The sequence below is a fragment of the Ambystoma mexicanum genome, chromosome 9, assembly GCF_040938575.1.
Source record: "Ambystoma mexicanum isolate Mex_15411 chromosome 9, UKY_AmexF1_1, whole genome shotgun sequence".
Taxonomy (NCBI): domain Eukaryota; kingdom Metazoa; phylum Chordata; class Amphibia; order Caudata; family Ambystomatidae; genus Ambystoma; species Ambystoma mexicanum.
In genome coordinates this window covers 1499845900-1499865671 of record NC_090931.1, presented here as the reverse complement: position 1 = coordinate 1499865671, position 19772 = coordinate 1499845900, and the positions used below count along the sequence as shown (strand labels likewise).

Here is a 19772-nt window from a genome sequence, read left to right as displayed (position 1 = left end):
ACACAGGATGATTTGCTTTAGACATCCTGACTTTGGACAGACCGTTAGTTTTGGTTTTAGGTAGGGAAACATCTCTTAGGGTAGACACAGAGAGGCATTTCACAACCCCCTTTTATTTTAATATAAGTCTTTGACCAACACCATGAATCCACTGTGTCTGCGTCTCATTCCTGCCTCTCCACAATCATTTTAGAGAGGTTACCTGCAAAGTACACAGATTACATTGTAAAGAAATGTGACAGCACCTAAATCCTTATAGAAACATGTTAAACACAAAGCAAATCACTGCAGCTTTATTTTCCATATCCTGAATGGAAAACTATAACTCCTAGAATTCAAAATGATGCAAACATGAACAGTCTGTTTTGGAGCACCACTGTGTGCTTTCTGTGCATGAAACCAGTAAATGAAATAAATGTTGTGTAAATAAACTCAGCTAACTATGGAGAGTCTTCGTCACAAACATCTAGCTCATTATGAATAGGACATATAAGCAAACCTTTTTCTCCACTGCATGTCAAGGTAGTAGACATGGATATCAACACATCTTTAAACAAGAGCTTTTTTGGGTTACTCGCTTTAACTGTCACAGATCTACTGGTTCCCTGGTGCTAGATGCTGATCTTTCAGTTGGAAATGCTCCATCATGCATAAGAAAGGGTCTGCTGATGACAAAGGATGTGTTTTAGATAGGCTGTTAAGGTGCAGATTTTGTATTTTAGCCTGACCCGACTTGGGAAATGCTAGTACTTGCTGTGTAAGCCATGCACATTTCAAATTTAGCTCAAGAGAAAGAAAATGCGTCCAGGAAGTTATTCATGAGGTTTTTGAACTAAAGGTATGGGGCCTCATTCCGAGGTTGGAGGTAGTCATGGCGCTATTAGCGCCATGACTACCTCCAATACCGGTACCGAGTCCCCCCTCGTTCAATGGGGATTTACCGGTCTATTCTGACCTTTGGGGGACCGGTAGGTCCCCATTGAAAAAGCAATTCCCCATTCCCATTTCAGCCCCCATAGGGCTCAATGGGAAGGGGGAAGGCGCTAATAACGGTACCGCAAATTGCGGTACCGTTATCAGCTCTGAAGTCCCTTAACGGGCCCCGTCCATAACGCCTGGTAAAACCAGGCGTTAAGGAAGGGACCCGCTAAGGGACCTCGGAATAGGGCGCAAAGGGATTACCGCACCAATGTCCTTAACAGTGCCCGGTATCCCTTTGCGACCACCTCGTAATGAGGCCCACGGTCTTTAAAAAAGAAATCAACTAGTGGTACGGCGTACCAATGACTATTACACCTCCTCCTCTGGTTTAGTGCAAATCCACCCACTAGGTTTTTAAAAGTTTGGTGGAGAACGGGGTGCCCCTTGCACTAAATCTTTTATTCATCTACCATGGTGCATTGCAGCAAGTGCGGCTGATATCAAAGGTCCACCAGACTATGACATCCTTCCTGCTAAAGTTTTAATAGATCATAATACAACAGTCAGTCTTGTACTCTTATATAGTCCGCCCTCTGCTATACCTGAATTCCACGCTCAATTATGTGACATGCTGATCCCTATGCTTAAACCCACATCTAAATGTGTGGTGTTGGGGGATTTCAATCTATGACCGTCAGACAGTTCAGACCCTATTGAGGCTGCAGTCAAGTCCTCCTTAAGTGACCTGGGGTTTATAAACCATTTCTCTGATCCAACACATATCAAAGGGAGGACACTGGACTGGCTCACTAGTCATAATGTCCTTTTCGATAAAGTAGACCTTGTTCCATGCTCATGGTCGGATCACAGTTTAATCAATTTTAACATTGTATCAACCGGGAAGTTGAAGACTAAAGGAGAAAGAATTGCGATTACGCCCAGAAACATGCGGAAGCTAACTCCTGAGACTATTGCTCCCATTGTGGCACCTATTTTGCACAATTTAGTTAATAAGGAGACAGCTGATGAACTTGCTGATGTTTAACAAGATACTCTTTCAAAAACAGTGGATCAGGATTCCCCTTTAAACTCAGCATGTCTTTAAAAAGAACCCTTAACTCTGGTACTCACCTGAAACTATTAGTTATTTGGAGTTATGAGGGTGCAGCACTGTTGCAACCACCCTTGGTTGAACACCTGACATGTGGTCTCTAATATTGCCACAAGATTGATACTGGCTTGAGGGGCTTAGTCACTCTGTGCAACCACATGTCCCCCGCCCCCCTTCAAAGTATGCTCTTCTAATGCCTGTGCAGATTGGAGCTGTGACTGAAGCTTTTCCCACATTCTGTGCACTGTTATGGTTTTCCTCCAGTGTGGGATTTGTGGTGAGAACTCAGGTTTGATGCCAGAGTAAAGTGCTTGCCACATTCCAGATGCCCATGGGCTTCTCCCCAGTATGGACCCTTACATGTCTGCTCAAGGATGAGGCATGCCTAAAGCATTGTATTTCCGTACAGACAGTCCTTCTAGTAAATATTTTCTCCCACTCTGTACACAGATATGGTCACTTCCCAGTATGGCTCTTCTGATGTTCGTACAAATGTCCCCTCTCGGTGTAGCTTTTCTCACACTCCGTACACTGGTATGGTGGCTCCTTAGTATGGATCTTCTGATGCCTGTAAAGATTTGAGATGGAACTCAACCTTTTCTCACACTCCGTACATTGGTATGGTCACTCCCCAGAATAGATCTTCTGATGCTGGTACACATTCAAACTGTTAGTGAAACTTTTCTCACACGCTCAGAAGTGGTACGGTTGCACCCTGGTATGGATCTTCTGATGCTGAGTGAGGCTTGAGTGCTGAGTCAAGCTTTTCTCACACTCTGTACACTGATATGGTCACTCCCCAGTATGAGTATGGCTCTTCTGATGCTGGTACAGATTTGAGCTGTTAAAGAAGCTTTTCCCACACTTTGTACACTGGTATGGTTTCTCGCTGGTGTGGGATCTATGGTGAGTCCTCAGGGTTGATCCTCGATTAAAGTGCTTACCACATTCCGTGCACCCATAGGGCCTTTCCCCAGTATGAGTCCTAAAATGCCTGATCAGAGATGAGTGGTCCTTGTAGCTTTTCTTGCACTCTGTGCATTCATATGGCTTCACCCTAGTGTGGCTCGTCTAATGTCGGTTCAGATTTGCCCTCAGAGTGAAGCTTTTCTCACACTCTGCACACTGATATGGTCGCTCCCCTGTATGGATCTTCTGATGCTGGTTTAGATGTGAGAGTTTAGTGAAGCATTTCTCACACTCTGTGCACTGGTATGGCCGCTCCCCAGTATGGCTCTGTTGATGGAGGCACAGTGCTGAGTGCACAGTGAAGCGTTCCTCACGCTCTGGTCGCTCTCCAGTATGGCTCTTCTGATGCTGATACAGATTTGAGCTCCGACTGAAGCTTTTCCCACATTCGATACACTGGTATGGTTTCTCTCCAGTGTGGGATCTATGGTGAATCTTCAGGTCTGTTGCACAATTAAAGTGCTTTCCACATTCTGTGCACCCATAGGGCTTTTCTCCGGTATGGATCCTAAGATGCCTGATCAGTGTTGAGGTGTCCCTGAAGTTTTTCTTGCACTCTGTACATTCATAGAGCTTCTCCCTAGTATGGATCTTCCGATGCTGGTGCAGAGGTGCGCTCTGAGTGAAGCTTTTCTCACACTCTAAACACTCCAACTGACTTTCACCTGAGTGGGATCTTTGATGTATTCTCCGGTGTGATTCCCGATTAAAGTGCTCATCACATTCCGTGCACTCGTTGACCTTCTCCAGAACATGTACCTCGTGGCTGCTCCCTCTCTGTTGAAAGAAGCAGAGGTTCCACTTATTATTTTATATCATCAAACAGCCTAAATATCAATAGACTCAGGGCTGAACCATTCATTCTCACTTTACTCCCCACTCACAACCCCACTGGGTGATCCTGAGTGAAGCCTTTTGTGTCTTCCCTCAGATCAATATTAAGAGTGAAAAGCAGGTGCCTGAAACCTAAGCACAGTCCAATCCTCAAATATAGAAGTATAGTACCTCCAGAGCCCTCACCAATAAGAAGAGAGAAATTGACAAAATATACTTGCTGGGAGACCACTGCCTTGATATATATGTGAAATATTCTGCACATTATCTAGTCGAATGTGCCCCCCACTACACCATGCATAATGAGTACACCCATGGGCTGAACATAGAATAAGGGTGGAGTTATTGACTGCAGGAATATACTTCACGTAGGGGCTCCGAGTGAAATCTGATAGACATTGAGAGTTGTCTTTGAACCCCAGCATGGAATTATGCTGCAGTTGATAGACGTGGCCCCAATACAATCTTGTTACACCCCTGTCCCTATTGACTAGCATTGCACAGGTGTAGTGGTAAGGCATGAGGGAACTCTATACAACATACAAAATAAAGCAAGCCACACCCATGAGGAATAGGTGTCCCCATTCCTCCCTCACCATCCACACTACCGCCCTACTGGTGTGGCTCCCTGGCAGTGCGAGAGATTGTAATATCTGATCGATTGTAAGATCTGAGGATTCTATGATGATCTCAGGAGCCACAGCTGCCAGAAGCAGACAGAATCACAGCTCTTGCACTGTAAGAGATTTGGCCGGGGTGTATCCCTCGAGTCTTTGGAGACCCACGGGAGGTTGAGTAAAGGTTGAGTTCCCCTCCTGTGATGTTACTGTAGCTGGTTATGAATTCCATAATCTTCTGCCGTGATGTCACAGCAGGAAGATAAGGCATTTGGGAAAGGAAATAGTTGTTGATACCTTTTAATGGAAGTCATACACCACAAACGTATTAGTGATTATGTTGTGGGACAATGGTGTACTGGGTGCATGCTCTCACCTCTGCCATCACTCATGTTAAACAGTATGCTATTATGCAAAACACACAAATTCAATTAATAAAACACAAGTAAATATTTCAAATATGCATGTTCAATTGTTTACTCAGGTGTCAAATATAGTAGTGTGAGGGATGAAAGGGAATGTGGAGTATGGTACTAGAGAGGAGGGTGCAATGTGTATCGGAAAGCAGGGACAAGCAACCTCTGGACATTAATGTATTATTTTATAAATGTTTGGGGTTGAATGAAAACGTGATGGGGAAAAAGATTAATTCTACTCAGGCTACTCGCTGAGATAAAAGGGTGTGCATCATAGCAAAGAGTGCATCGTGTGTCAGCCAATATTACATGGCAAGTGCTACAAAAGTACTGCTAAGGTTCATGAAAGTGCAAAGCACGTGATAGTTTCATCAAATGGTGGAAAAGAAGATAAAGCCTGATCGATAAAATCTACCCAAGCTTCCCCTTACACAGAAGAGATCTCCTTTTTTTTTTTTTTTTTTTTTTTTTTTTTTTTTATTACTTGTACATAATCAAAGAAACATGATTTTTACAAGAAGTATCAGATCTTGCTTCCATAAGTTTCGAAAACCTACACAGGTGCAGGCACCAGGGATTGGACAGAGTTTTGAAGAGTTGATGTAAAAACAGATCAAATCAAGTCAAGGCGGAGTTTTTTACAGATTGAAAGGATAAATTCCGCCAGAGCCTGGTTCGCCTGTTGGAGCCTAGTGTCGTGCACCTATGTTATCAAGTTGATGTCCAACAGCGAAAGCTTCCGGTAAGGAGTTCTTGCTTTGGTTTGCAATTTTGAGAAAAGCCGCCTGCATTATTTTTGCCGTGGCCGTTGCCCAGCGAGATTTTTCACCACAAATCAGACGGCACCACCATGTATTTTCTTCAATCAAGATTGAGTCATGCCATAATGGAAGAAGGTAGGCCATCCGTTCTCGGTTCAGCGAGGGGCACTTTAACAAAAGGTGGCGTATTGACTCCGTGGAGTCAGGATCGTTACATAGTCTGCAGGTGGTTGTAGCAGTTAAGGATCTTATCCCCAAGATTTCTCTTGTATGAAGCAGGTTGAGACGGGCTCGCAGAAATATTCCTCGCAGATTTTTATCTGGGAATTTTGTACAGTAGCCTAGGGGCGACTTCAACTTATTAAATGTTGGCGGGAGATGTCTTAAACACTTCGCAGCTACTGCTTTATCAATGGTAGAGATCCAATCTTGGTTCTTTACTTTTTCGTTAACCCTTTGGGGGTTCGAGATTAGGTCAAGTTTAGAACATGACACTTCTTCCAGTATGTGTTCTTGTTTGCGGACCCAAAGCAGGGTGGCTTTCGAGGACGTGGAGGACAGCTCCTGGCCAATAAAGTTACAGATTGGAAGGCCATCTTTCATTAAGGTCTTTCTAAACAGGGCAAGTGAAGCCACCCTGACAGACGCACTCAGTGAGAGCAGGCCCAGCTCTCTTCTAACTGCTTCGATGGGGATTGCATTTGGTAGGCCCAAAAGTGATTTCCATATGTGACCCTCTAGCCTACGCCATAGTTGGTGTGGGATTGTAAACATCGCGTCCATGCCATACGTTAATGCTGGCACTATTTTCCCTTTGTAAAAGGTAATGGCCGGCAATAGTGAGTATTTGCCGAATTTTCTGTCAATCGCTTTGAGTTGAGACGTCAAAAGCTTGGTTTTTGTCCAAAGGTGAGCTTGCATCTTCTGTTCCTTGCTTGAACCGTCGATGATCACCCCCAGATATTTGAAGTGGGGGACCACCTCAATTCTGATGTTACTTACAGACCACGATGTGGGCTTTTTGAGAGGACGAGTCGCTCTTGAAAGGATCATGATTTTAGTTTTGGCCTGATTGATTAGTAGGTTGTTGGCTGACATATAGGCTGCAAGGTTATCAAGCTGTCTTTGCAAGCCAATTGGCGTTTGGTCGAACAGAATCATGTCATCTGCATAGAGGAGTCGAGACAGGACCATGTTTCCAAGCTTTGGAGGAAAGGAACGAACAAGTCGTTCAGAGTCTTTGTAGTCCCCAAGAAATGCAACAAAGAGGGCTGGGGCCAAGGGGCATCCTTGCTTGACCCCTCTGTTTGCACTGATTTCCCTAGAGAGAGTGCCTTGTCTGTTCAACCTGACCTTGAAAGTGGTATTGGTATGCAAGGCCATTAGTGGATTTAGGACCGATTCTGGGCAGTTCCAATTTTTTAACTTATCCCAAAGTTTCTTATTTAATAATTGACGTTACAGTTCGACCACCCTCCATGCTACCAAATCAAATTTAATCTAAAGAGATCTTTGGACAGATCGGGATCCATGTCCTGCTAGGAATCTCGATTCTCGATTCCATATCGGATATTACCCATTTCTCCAATAATTTCACAGGATATCTGGCCCCAGGATCCCAGACAAACTCCCAATTTACAGTCTCAACAATCCCTAATCCCTTCCAGAGTCCTTGGGGTGAGGAAGTTATTCCAGCAATCCTCCCTGTTTTCCAATGCATTACCAATATTAATATTGTTTGTGCAATAATGACAAAAATAAATGTGTGCCCTTGGATGGCTCTATTTCGCTCATTGACAAATATTGTGTATTTGGGGTAGGGTGCATTGATTCACTAATCTTGCCCCGAGATATTTTTAAGGCGTTAGTTACAGAAACTTCTCGTCCTTTCATATACTACGAGCACATGTGCAAATATGCATTTTTCATGGCATCTGGAACAATTACTCTTTTTATTGGTTCTGAACTTTGTATGTTTGCGGGTCTTTTAAAGGGCCTATTTAAAATTAATACTAAAATATAATGTTGTCAGAAGGGATTTGTCTACGGTCTCTCATAAACCCTGTTGTTAATGTCTATGGTTCTCCGTTCCCCTGGTATCTTATAATAGTCAGCTGCCTTCCCCCCTCTTACCCAGACACCCTGTCAAATATTTCCTTCCTCTTTTGCCATTCTCTTCCATCCTTTAATACCCGAATCAGAGCCCCTTAATCCTAACATATGGGTCAAAAGGAATAGTTTATAAGCCAGCTTTATTTTCTGTATATATGCAAAATGATACATCTGGACAACAAAAACTAAGGCTTTTCATATTTGTACCCCAATAGCAGGGTCGTCTTTTGGGGTAATCATTTGAGAAACATCAATCACAAATGAGTTATCCCATAAAACAAGAAAGTGATAATATGTAACATTTCACTGAAGATAGTGAGGTACAGAGTTGTCAAGTCAGCAATTCCCCTGCCAGACGTCCTACACGAAGGAGACAATGCACATGACTGTGCAGAAAACATACAGGCATTTAGTGACACTCGCTAAGTACATGAGGACGCACTTGAGGGGGGAGACGCGTTGTACATTGACGGGTCATCAACAATCAATCAGACAGATGGGATCAGGCATACAGGAAATGCAGTGGTGAGGTTACGAGAATATGGAACAAGTGAGGTGGTAGCCAGTGCACGATTACCATCTCATCATTCAGCACAAGCAGCAGACCTAGTGGCCCTCATACTAGCATTGGAGTACAGAAAGGAATAGGAAGTGACAGTATACCCAGACTCTGCCTATTTGACACCCACAGGGCACTCAGGAGTGGCACAATAGATGAGGAGAGGCTTCAGGAGGGCAGATGGCACACCAGTACAACATGCATTTCTGTTGGCAAATTGATTGACGTTATTGAGTACCCTGCGCTGGCAGAGATAGTGAAATGCCAAGCACACACTCGATGGGAGGATCGTATCTCAAGGGGGAATGAAACGGCAGACTTTGAAGCAAAATGCGCAGCATATTTTGGAGAACTATTAGAAATGGAGACAGCATCAAGATTAAGCCAGGAACATGTTAATGAAAGAAGGGTACAATGCATTGCCAGAAACACAAATTATGGAACTGCAGGGAGCTGCCCCCATGGAAGAAAAGGAAGTGTGGACTAAAAGGGGATGTATAGTATCTCCAACAGATGCCCTATGGCAACAAATAGCACAGGGAAAATGGCGATGCCACTAGTATTACTGAACACAGCATTGATACAGCTGCACTATCCAACAAACACAGGAAAAGAGGTCATTCAATGATGGCCGCATTGGAGAAACATGGTTCTTTCCTAATTTGGCAGAACCCATGGTTGACAGGCAAACAATATACAGCAGGGCATAGCTTCACAGTTGTGAGAGGAGCCATACCTCGACCAGTAGGCCCATTCCAACATTTACATATCGATTACATTGACATGATCCAAGTGTATTAAGGATACCGCTACCTGATAGTAGTTGTGTGACCATTCTCCAGGTGGATTGAGGCAGGTGCCTGTTCGCATCCCGATGCTCTCAGAGCAGCTTAAGTTTTGGTCAGGGAAGTATTCCCAAGATGTGGCATGTGTGAGGTCCTGCAGTCTGACAATGGCCCTCACTTTTCCAATTAAATGTTCAAGCACATCACCACGTTGCTCGGCATTCAACACAAATTCACCTGTGCGTACCACCCACAAGAAAATGGCGAATGCAACTCCTACTGGCTCCTCCCACAAGAGCACTGAAAGACTGTGAGAGTAGTGCAGATGTGTTAGGACAAGAGATGTATGCATACATTACTTCCTTGATTGCTAGAGCCTCTTATTTCTCTCCAGATACAACACCAGTGGGGCCAAGAAGACAGCAGAGAGAGCAACTCTGACAATGCACCAAGTGACAAGTGAATGTGGGCGACTTAGTGTTGTTGCAGAATTTCACCCACCAGCAGAACGCACCAAGGTTTACTGGTCCTGACACTGTGGAAAAGGTGACAGACCGCAGTGTCAGGCTCAAGGCGAAGACCATCTGAAACCACCTGTCCGACATCAAGCCCTACAAAGCAGCAGCCTCACCTGGCAACAAGTTCAACAGAGCCAACGAAAAGCAGCAAGACGAGAAAACTCACAATACTGAACTTACACTGCTGAGTGGAGGACACCCAATTATTACTCGCTCATGGACAGAGTTAGGGACCGGGCCATTAATAGACTTAGATTGAGGAGACACTGTCTGTTTGTTATTTTATTTTCAACACACTCTCGACGAGAACTCTGATGCAATTGTTGATGATTACCCACTGCCTACTACCCTGACACTTTCTCAAACCAGTCTGTCCACAAACCAGTGTGTCCACATTATGAAAAGAACCAGTAGGTTCCAAGCACGATCTCCGGGGGGTGGATTACCTTGTCTTTGTAGAATATTTGGCACAAACCTACCCACAACTTGAACACAGCGATTCTCCTATTTGTGCCACACAGAGACCCAGCATTAAGGGCAGTGTGGGAAGAAGTGTTTGTTTTTCGCCATTACCTATTATTTAGTATGCAGGGCTTAAAGAGTTACTTAACATACTAAAACAATAATGCATTTCTTTGTGCATTTCAGGCGGGCAACTATATCTTCAGGATGCATAAGGATCAGCAGCACAGGTAAAGATGAGTGAATTGATAAAGAATTTGATTATCATGTTGTGTCTCTTTATTCCAAGTGGAGTTGTTGCTTTTATATATTGGAGAATTTCATTTGTTGCTAGTGCTACCACTGTATCCTCTACTAACATTACCCTGACCCCAGCAGGTGGAACGACCACGTCAGGTGGACAGGAGATCACGAAAGCACGGTAAGGAGAGGTAAGCGCAGTGTTGACACAGACATGAAAGGGGTAAACATGTATCTCACTGACACTGCTTGAGTATCTAACAACACGTGGTACAAACACATGACAAATGTAGGTAAGGAAACCACTGGGGAGAGCCTATGTCTGCTCATTAATCCCCTATGCCACGAGTGCCTCTGGAACGTTTATAGCAGCTGAAATACCAGCAGCAAGAGGTCATTGCCTGATGTACCTGTCAATGGTAACAGCCAAAGGAAGGTTCCAAGGGAAGACGCCAACCTTGAGATGGATGTCCCATGCAATATTCCAGTATGAAGATAATTACAGAAAGATATTAGACATGATGAACAATTATTGCCAGCTGGACGAAGCGGGAAGACAAAGACAATAATGCTGAAGGAATTACCATGCCCATGGACTAGAGTGAAGGAAACATGAGGAGAGCTTGGATGTTGTGCAAGCTCGCAGATACTTGTGTATGGCCAATCAATTTCTCCTGCTACGGCGACCGCAGTGGCTGCACCAATGCTTCCTCTATCACCCTGAGGCCCTGCATTGCATTTAAAACCGCAGGTAAGCTCCCTCCTGGGCTCGATGTTCCGGCACATGATGGCGCTACAGCTGACTCTGGAAATTTGCTAATATTCATTGCGAGATTAGTCATCTGCCTCATGCAACTTGTGTAAGCATCTTAAACATTTTAGCAGATTCGTGGGTCTGCTGTGTGTGTTCCTCATACTGTGGCCTCACTTGCTCTATGAGGCACGGCCATTCCAAGATGGCTGTTTCCCTGATCATGCACCAGTATGCCTTCTTTCCTGCTGCCGGGTGCCTGGGATTGGTCCTGGCCTACTACATCTGGGCCAATGAGGAGGTCGGCAGGCTTGGCCGGCCCACTCCTAAGGCCCCGTCTACCCCTGTCCACCATGGTATGCCGTAGAGTCGCCCTCCCCCTACGCCCCCTTGGCTGCCTGTGTGCGCAGATGATCCCCCTGCACCCTCGCTTGGCTGTCTGTGTTTGCAGATGATCCCCCCCATAGCCCCTTGGCTACCTGTGTGCGCAGATGATCGCCACCCCCCCCCTTGGCTGCCTGTGTGCGCGGATGATCCCCCCACCCCCATTGGCTGCCTGTGTGTGCGGATGATACCCCCACCACCCGTTGGCTGCCTGAGTGCAAGGATGAACCCCCCCCCCACCCCGCCTTGGTTGCCACTGTGCTTGCTTGAACCACCCTTCCCTTGTTGTCTATTGGATTGTTAGTCTGCCCACCCCATCTTTGTTCATTAGTGTGACTTGTTGTGCCCCCACCATAGTGTCCCTGTAAGTGTGTGTTGTTACCGCCCTCTAATAGAAACTTGCACCATGTTACTACCAGTTAATCTGAACTAAGGTATTAGCATTTATTGACCACCCTGCTACATGGGGCCGGCACCATGCTATCCCTTGCTTATATTAATGTACCATTGATGTGTAGCTCATCTCTGTGTATTTTACCTTTAACATCTGACCTGGCATCTGTGTGTAGTTGCCACCATGCAACATGTGGCTGGCACCATGTGTTTGCTTACCTACCTTGACCATGCAACCATGTGTAGCTGCCGCCATGCAACATGTGCTTGGCACCATATACCTACCCACCAATCTCCTGTATATATTGTAACCTAAAGCACTTTGTAACTGGAACCATTTTCTTAAGTCATAGCGCCTTGATGCCTCAGGGTTATGGAGCGCTTTATAAATGTAAAAAATAAAAAGGTATACACAGAAGATGGATGGAAGGATGGAGTGGTGGGGAGCAAGGTGCTCACCTTAGCACAGTCACCAGTGAACAAGGTACAGGAGGAAAACGACAAGTGCCAGAAGGAGTGGGATGGGAGTGAAAAGTTACTTACATGGGTGGAGAATGAAGCTGGACCAATGCCGATAATATCCTCGAAGACACCAGCACTCTGTTACCAGAATAATGGGAACGTGGAAGTTGGCGGACTTGTAGGATGCCGGAGCATAGGGAAGCATGCAGCAATGAAGGCAGGCACAGCAGTACTGATGGACCGCTACTGGGCGTGCAGATCAAGGGCATACGAAGAGCTGCCACACAACAGGGGAGGAGTTTATTCGTTGGTACACATCAATATGCCGTCATTGGTCGTGCCACGAAAAGATGTGAAGCTTGATGAATTCCCGAAGATGGACATCAACAGGAGGAAGAAGAGGTTGGTGAATGAGGAGCAAGAGTGAGTTAGCCGCTGAACTGAGCAGAGTAAAGAGAGGAGGAAATTACTTCTCAGAGGCATCAGCGACAGTACTAGATGAAGTTCCGACAGAACACAGATTTTTCAGCAGGATGCAAATGTTCTTTGCCGCAATAATACTATCTGTAGGTGTACACAAATGCAAAGTGGCTGCAGATTACCCGTTGGGAGCTGATGGTGACGATCTACTCCACAGTGAATGGTTTCAACTCAATAAAAGAAGGGCTCTGAGCAGTGAGGTTGGTGGCGCTCCAGAATAAATCAGTTCTGGATCTGCTCACGGCAATGGAAGGAGGAGTTTGCGCAAAAATTGGGAGTTTCTGTTGCACATTCAAACCTGCCAATGACGAAGACAATGGTGCCCTGTCAGAAGCGGTATTTCAGCTATCGCAGATGCATGCCAAAATGGAAGAAGTGAAGGGGACAGGAAAGGACCAGAGCTGGATAGCATACATATGGTCATGGGTGCATCATGTCTGTCAGGTGGACTAAAGGTGATAATGGGTGCACTGATACTGGCAAGGGTGTCAATTTGTGGAATGAAGATTTGCATCACCAAGTGTCAGAAGACAGTGAAGGAAGCTCTCGGGTTGCAGGTCCTGATGGATGTAAACATAGGAGGATCGAAGGACCCGATTGTGGCAGAAAGAGAAAAGCTGAGAGAGAGAATAGCGATATGTGAATTGTTCCCGCTTGAAGCAATGAATTTCGACAAACCATTTGATGCAAAGTATTATGAAGGGAAGTGGGTGTGGTGCAACCTGGAAGCAGTATGCAGTTACATGGAATGGACTTTTGACTATCATGTAAATTATTACGGACACCTTGGAGGAATCAGGAAGATATGGCAGCTCAGAGCAAAAGGATTGACATATAAGGATGTGGTCGACAGGTCGACCAGAGGGGGGAATGAAGAGGGAGTTTGGTTCCCAAGACCACCCCTCCACCCCATCAAGTTCATGACAAGACAGAAGGCCAACAAAGCCTGCAACCACCCATTCTATTTCAGACAAATCTCAAATGTACCAATGATTTACAAATACATTGAGAGGTACCCTCTCAGTCAGCCATACAAAATGAGGTCCAAATCTATCCATGCATGGAAGAAGAAGCTGATACTGTGGTCAGAGACACCTATATGGACAGCTTGGACTAAGCACCAAGGAGCCATGTTACTGACGTCATTAGAGACACCACAACATAGCAGCTTTGGACATGAAGCACATATGCAGTCCACACTGCACCACACAAATACATGAAGAACAGAGTGCACAGTTCTGTAGGTTAGAGGACACACAAGCTCCTGAGTGAGCTTGCTGATGGTTAAAGCCAATGGTTGCGCCGACATACAGGAGGACATATGGTACCTGATTGAACCACGTATAGCTAACCCATAGTGAATATAGTTTAACAAGGACAATGGAGAAACCACATTATAAGGTTTAGGAAAATTACAGCTGGCCTCAAATCCATGAGCAGAAGACTAACAGAGCTGACTAAGGGCCTCATCATGAGTTGGCCGGTAGCCCTTAAATCTCGCGGTAATGGTATTAGAACCGCCAATACCTCTCTGCCAGATCACGACTGTAATCCAGCCAGCGCTATTCCAGCCGGGGCGCTATTACTGCCAGCTGTAATAGCGCCAGCTGTAATAGCCCGACAACACAACACGCTTTCACAGACCTATCATATGTACAGTATCGGCTGCTGTAAATACCCTGAGACGCCTGCTGGAGGTAAAATAACACAGGTGAGAGTAATATAACCACAGGTGCTAACAATGCTTACAAGAGGCCTACAAAAGACCCACCCAGGCCCCAAAACACTTCCCAACACCATGTTGCCATTTGGAGCAGGGAGCTTTCATATGGGCTTCTATATGCAGCGCCTGGAGCTACAGAGGCCTGACAATCAGCCCAGGGCACAGGGAGCACAGGGGGTATTTGGTGGGGGGGGTGAAGAGGAGGAGGAGACCAGCCCCAGCAAGGTGTGCAGCCATCCCCAGTGTCAGGCCATCACACTGGGCCCTGACGGATGGCCAGTTGGTAGCAGAGTACAGGCTGGACAGGGCTACCATCACACAGTTGCTGGACACAATGCAAGGGGACATTGGAATATTGGGAGCAGGACTGTCATCAGCACCGCTGCACCCCCACTCATGAAGCTGGTTTCAGTCCTGCAATACCGTGGGATGGGCAGCTTCCAGCACACAGGTCCTATGATGCATGGCATGGCCGAGTACACATTTAGTGCAGTCCTGGGCCAGTGGCGGATGCACTGCTGCGCCATGTGAACCAACATATGGCATTACCCACCACCCAGGCAAAGGTGAATGAACTTAAGGCACAGTTCTATGCAATTGCACAAGACTGCACACGTTGCACCCCAGGAACATGAGGCAGCGTACCGGAATAGGAATCATTACCATTGTTTGAATGACATATGACCTGTAGCCCCGACCTCACCATCAGCCACTGCTGCGCTCAGTACCCTGGATCCACCCATGACTCCATGGTGCTGCACAACAGCACACTGCCAGCCTACACGAAGAGGCACAGAGGATAACGCACATGGATAGTGCGCGAGTACAAACCATGGCAGAAATTCATGCCAAAGTACAAGAAATGATGGGGGGGCAGAGCCACAGGAATCCTTGCATGCCACCAGCAGCCACAGCAAGCACCATCACAGTACCAGTAGCATTTACGTGTGGCACACAAGGTCCCCTCCACACAGACACCACACCTGGACCCAGACAAGGTGATGGCCACACACTTCTCACAACATCATAACACGTGGGACCACAACAACCAGAATGCACCTTGTCGGTGTTGCAGTGCTGCTTTACACCCTGACACCTAAGAGTAACCCCACCCAGGGAACACAAAGGAATGCAAAGTGAGAGGAATGCAATACCCACCCCTTAAAACACTGTAGATGTTCAGGATCAAACCCAGACATGAACATCCCTGAGAGAGTGACCCATAAATGCACGTTTACATGCATGAGAACCAGAACGAAAACTGGTGCCATGTAGCTAAATCTCCACCATCCACTGGGACAGCCACATCCAAATACAAATCACCACTGGCCCTCAACAGCTAGCCATGCCAGGAGCTTCATCCTGAGGGTATGGATACACCACTGTGCCAATCACACCCAGGGAGCAGTGCAGGTACAAAGTGGGCTACAAGGGGCGTGGCGCCCATTGAAGAGAAAACCCATGGGACACGACTACACCATATTCCAAGTACAAGTGGTTTACATGATGGTACTCTGTCACACACAAACCCATTCACATAGTGCATCATCCGCCGGTGCGACTACAGTCATCCCATGGGCAGCCAACTGTAATCCGCTACAGGACAGCCTGCTCAATCACACAGGATGCATATACGCGTTAGATGATGCATGTATACCAATCAGCCAATCACATTGCATGCCCCTGTTGCACACAAAGAGGACCACAGTGCATAGTTTATTGATGCTTAGTCCTTGCACACCCATCCAAATGACCTAGGCCTCATGTACTCATTTCATCCCATGCATGTGACTCAGGATATCCGCATCTCATCTGGCTGATGACCCCTGTGCGGAATCCACAAGCTCCGGCAGAGCAGGCATACAACAATGCCTACAGTAGGACACGCATATTCATAGAAAGGACATTTGAAATGTGGGAGGCACGATCCAGCTGCCTAGATCAAACTGGAGGGGCACAAGTGTACGCAACCGAAAAACTTGGCAAGATTGTCCTCACTTGTGCTATGCTGCACAACATCTGCTGTCAAAGGAATGTGCCACTACCCCCTGACGCAGACGGACAACCCCCAGGAGATGGGAGTGATGACCATGTGCCCAGTGCCAGGGCTATTACACACAGGGATGGAGTGAGGGAGGGGAGGTTGGCCAGACAGGTGTTGATTGACAATTTCTTCTAACATGGTGAATGGGCACATACCACGAACAGCACTTGTGAAATAAAGAACACTTGTACACAATCATGAATGTCCTTGCTTTATGTCATGTTTGAACGGGCTTAAATTATAGTGAAACTAACCCCTTCCCCCACCAACTCCCCAGCACACATACCCCGCTTCCCCCACCAAATCCCCAGCACACATACCCCCACCAACACCCCAGCACACATACCCCCTGCGCCCACACAGTGCAAATGGGTCCATGTACCCGGCCCTCAGGCCAACAGTGCATTGTTCATCTAACATGGACATTGACGCTTCCCACGTGCACCGCCTTCAGGTGAGCGGCATTGCAAATGACACAGTGACCTATGCCTGGGTGACCCCTTTAGGAAGCCATCTGTGGGGGTGGTTGAGGTGGATGGCACCGATGCAGCCAACTGCATCTGCTGGAAGAGAAGATTGTCCGCCGTAAGCATCTGTTCTGCATGTGCAGATTGCCCCTCGCACAATTTGCAGATACGCTGGCCAGACCCAGTGAGGGCTGCAGTGCATGCCTCCACGACCTTATGCGTGTGTGCACTGTCAGGCGCCATGGACTTGGACGCCCCTCTAATTGCACTACTGATGGCCTTGATGTGGCGGTTGTGTTCGCTGGCCATGCCCTCGATCATCATCTAGCGTGCCTCTATCACATCGAGCTTTGGCAGGACCTGTTCCTGTGCTCCGTGTGGAGTTGCCATGCTGGGCAGCGCTGTGCGGTATTGTAGGGCTGCTGTGCCGGGCAGGGCTGCGTGGTGTTGTAGGGCTGCTGTGTTGGGCAGTGCTGCATAGTGTTGTGGGGCTGATGTCGCTGGAGGTGCCGGGCTGTCCGGTGGGGCTGCCGTGGATGGAGGGGCTGCCATCAGATGACCCATATGAGGGTGTGTCCTCATCTGCCACTGGCGTGTATGTGTGCAGCGGCAGCGGCTTGCATGGACATGTGGACTGTGGCTGTGAGTCTCCAAATGCTCAGGGTGTGACCATTTGCTGCACAGGACTGGGTATCAGTGTCAAGACATATACAGCACTCTGCTCTTCACCGGATGATGCCGCCTCCTCTGGGGTGGTTGCACACGTGGTACAGGGGAAACAAGTGACCTTGTGAACATAAAGTATTGTACCAAATTTTAGAGGGCTGTTTACACATGGTCTAGAGAAATATTTCCTCTAGTCTTTCGGATGTTATAAGACACGTGGCAACTTCTACATCCTGTGAACCCCGGTGGATTGGTGAGGCGGCCCTGGTGGCTTCGGTGTGCTGTGGGGTTAAGTCCCTGGTGGCTTGTATGGGCCGAGGTGGTGAGGCCCTGGTGGCTTGTGTGCACTGAGGTGGTGTGACACTGCTGCATTGGGGTGGGTCCTCCGCGTTGGTGTGTCCTGCCGGGCTCTTTGCAGGGTGGTGGTGCTGGTGGAGGCACGCCTGGGCACACGTTGCAATGGGGATGCTTCCTCGTCATCCACGTTGCCCTCGGATGATGCCTGCGTGCCTCTAGGGAACATAGGGTATGGTATGAGGACGGAGCACCTCAAATTATTCTCATGCATTTCAGTGCTTACAGGGGGGGGTTGTACAGGAAAGTTTTGCTCATGCTTGGACCTGGCCGGTTTTATTTTGACGGTGTTGGTATTACTGGGGCATACTATGTGAGGGGGGACACAGTTTGGAGTTTGCCTTGGCTCCTTCCATTCCCTCAATGGATGCCATGTCGAGGAGGGTGTTGCACTGCACCTCTCATGGTGCCAACTCCGGTGGTGGTGGCCCTCCCACGGGCGCCATGCTCTCTCTTCTGTGCTGTGCCAGGAGGCCCAACACAGACCCGCAGGTTGTTAAATCGCTTGCGGCAGTCCTTACCATCCCTGGGGACACGGCCCACTGCAGTGACATTCTCGCTAATTTCTGCCCAGATGTGGCCCCCTGCTGTGACCCAGTCTTTTTCTGTTGGGGTCCATAGAGTTCATCCTTGAGTGAAATCACCTCCTCCACCAGTCTTGTGAGTTCAGAGTCAGAGAACTTGGGCTTGCGCAGCCTATCCAGGGAAGACTTGCTCCTCACTTGCTCCTGGGATATTGGGCCTCATTACAAGTCCGGCAGTAACTGTGCCGGAAAAACTGGCAGGTAGCCACCGGACCAGTAATGAGTAACCAGCACCTTACTTGCCGGAATAACCGGGGAATTAAAACCCTGGCGGTCTGGTAAATCAGGCGTCGGTAAAATGTTGATCCCCATTCCCATGGAGTCCGATAGGACACCACGGGAATGGGGACCATGGAAGCACCGGCACTGTTAATAACGGTGCAGGTGCTTCCGTGAAAGTCTGCTGGCGGGTGCTGTTCCACCCGCCAGGGTCAGATCTGGTGGGCAGAACAGCACTAGCCAACAGACTCATAGATTGGCTGACCGGAAACAATGGTGCCGGTAGGCTTACGGCACACATTGTTTCCGGACGGTAAAACTTGTAATTAGGCCCATTGCCTGCAATTTGTTGGAGTTGGTGGCTTCCAGGGGCTCCGGTTTTACGTGGATTGTGATTTCCAAAATGGAAGTTGGTTTGTTTCGCGTTTTGGCGGTGACACATTTCGCACAGCGCTATTAAAGCGTGCTAGTAGTGCGCTAATAGCGTTAGCTGCCGGCGGTAACGCAATGTTCTCCAAGTTTTCAGGTTTCCAGCCACTATTACCGCTGAACGGTATTTGCGTTAATGCCCGGGCCATGTACGCATGCCCGCTGACTCGTGATGGGGTGTTTGCACCACAACACACGGCATTAACGCAAATAACGCTCAGCGGTATATGCGCCCGGACACCTCCCAACTCGTGATGAGACCCCAAGGCTGGACAGAGAGCAAGACACGTGAGATGAGGCCCACAGCCAAGGTCAAGAGATATGAAGACATTCCAACCCGCAGACAACAAAGGGACCAGCTGCAAGGAAACAGAATAAATCCTCATAATTAGGAGCTGCAGAGATCGATTTTGTGGTCTCCAAACACGTGATACAGCCGAATGAAACAATGGACAGTCTTCCACGGTGGGAAAGAGAAGCCAGTCTCAGCAGCCAGACGCAGATTGCAAGA

At 47.5% G+C, this 19772-nt stretch overlaps 1 protein-coding gene across 2 annotated transcripts in view; it reads right to left on the bottom strand.

The window, feature by feature from the left end:
• Positions 1-277: 277 nt before the first annotated feature.
• LOC138489318 (zinc finger protein 436-like) overlaps positions 278-19772 on the bottom strand; it is a 79196-nt gene continuing 59701 nt past the window's right edge. For both annotated transcript variants that reach the window (XR_011274779.1, XM_069617018.1), the window contains one exon: positions 278-3778. Coding sequence is in view for 1 of the 2 variants with exons in the window: in XM_069617018.1 (XP_069473119.1) it covers positions 3104-3778 (675 nt within the window). In the remaining variant the exon portion in view is untranslated. The remainder of the gene's footprint in view (positions 3779-19772) is intronic.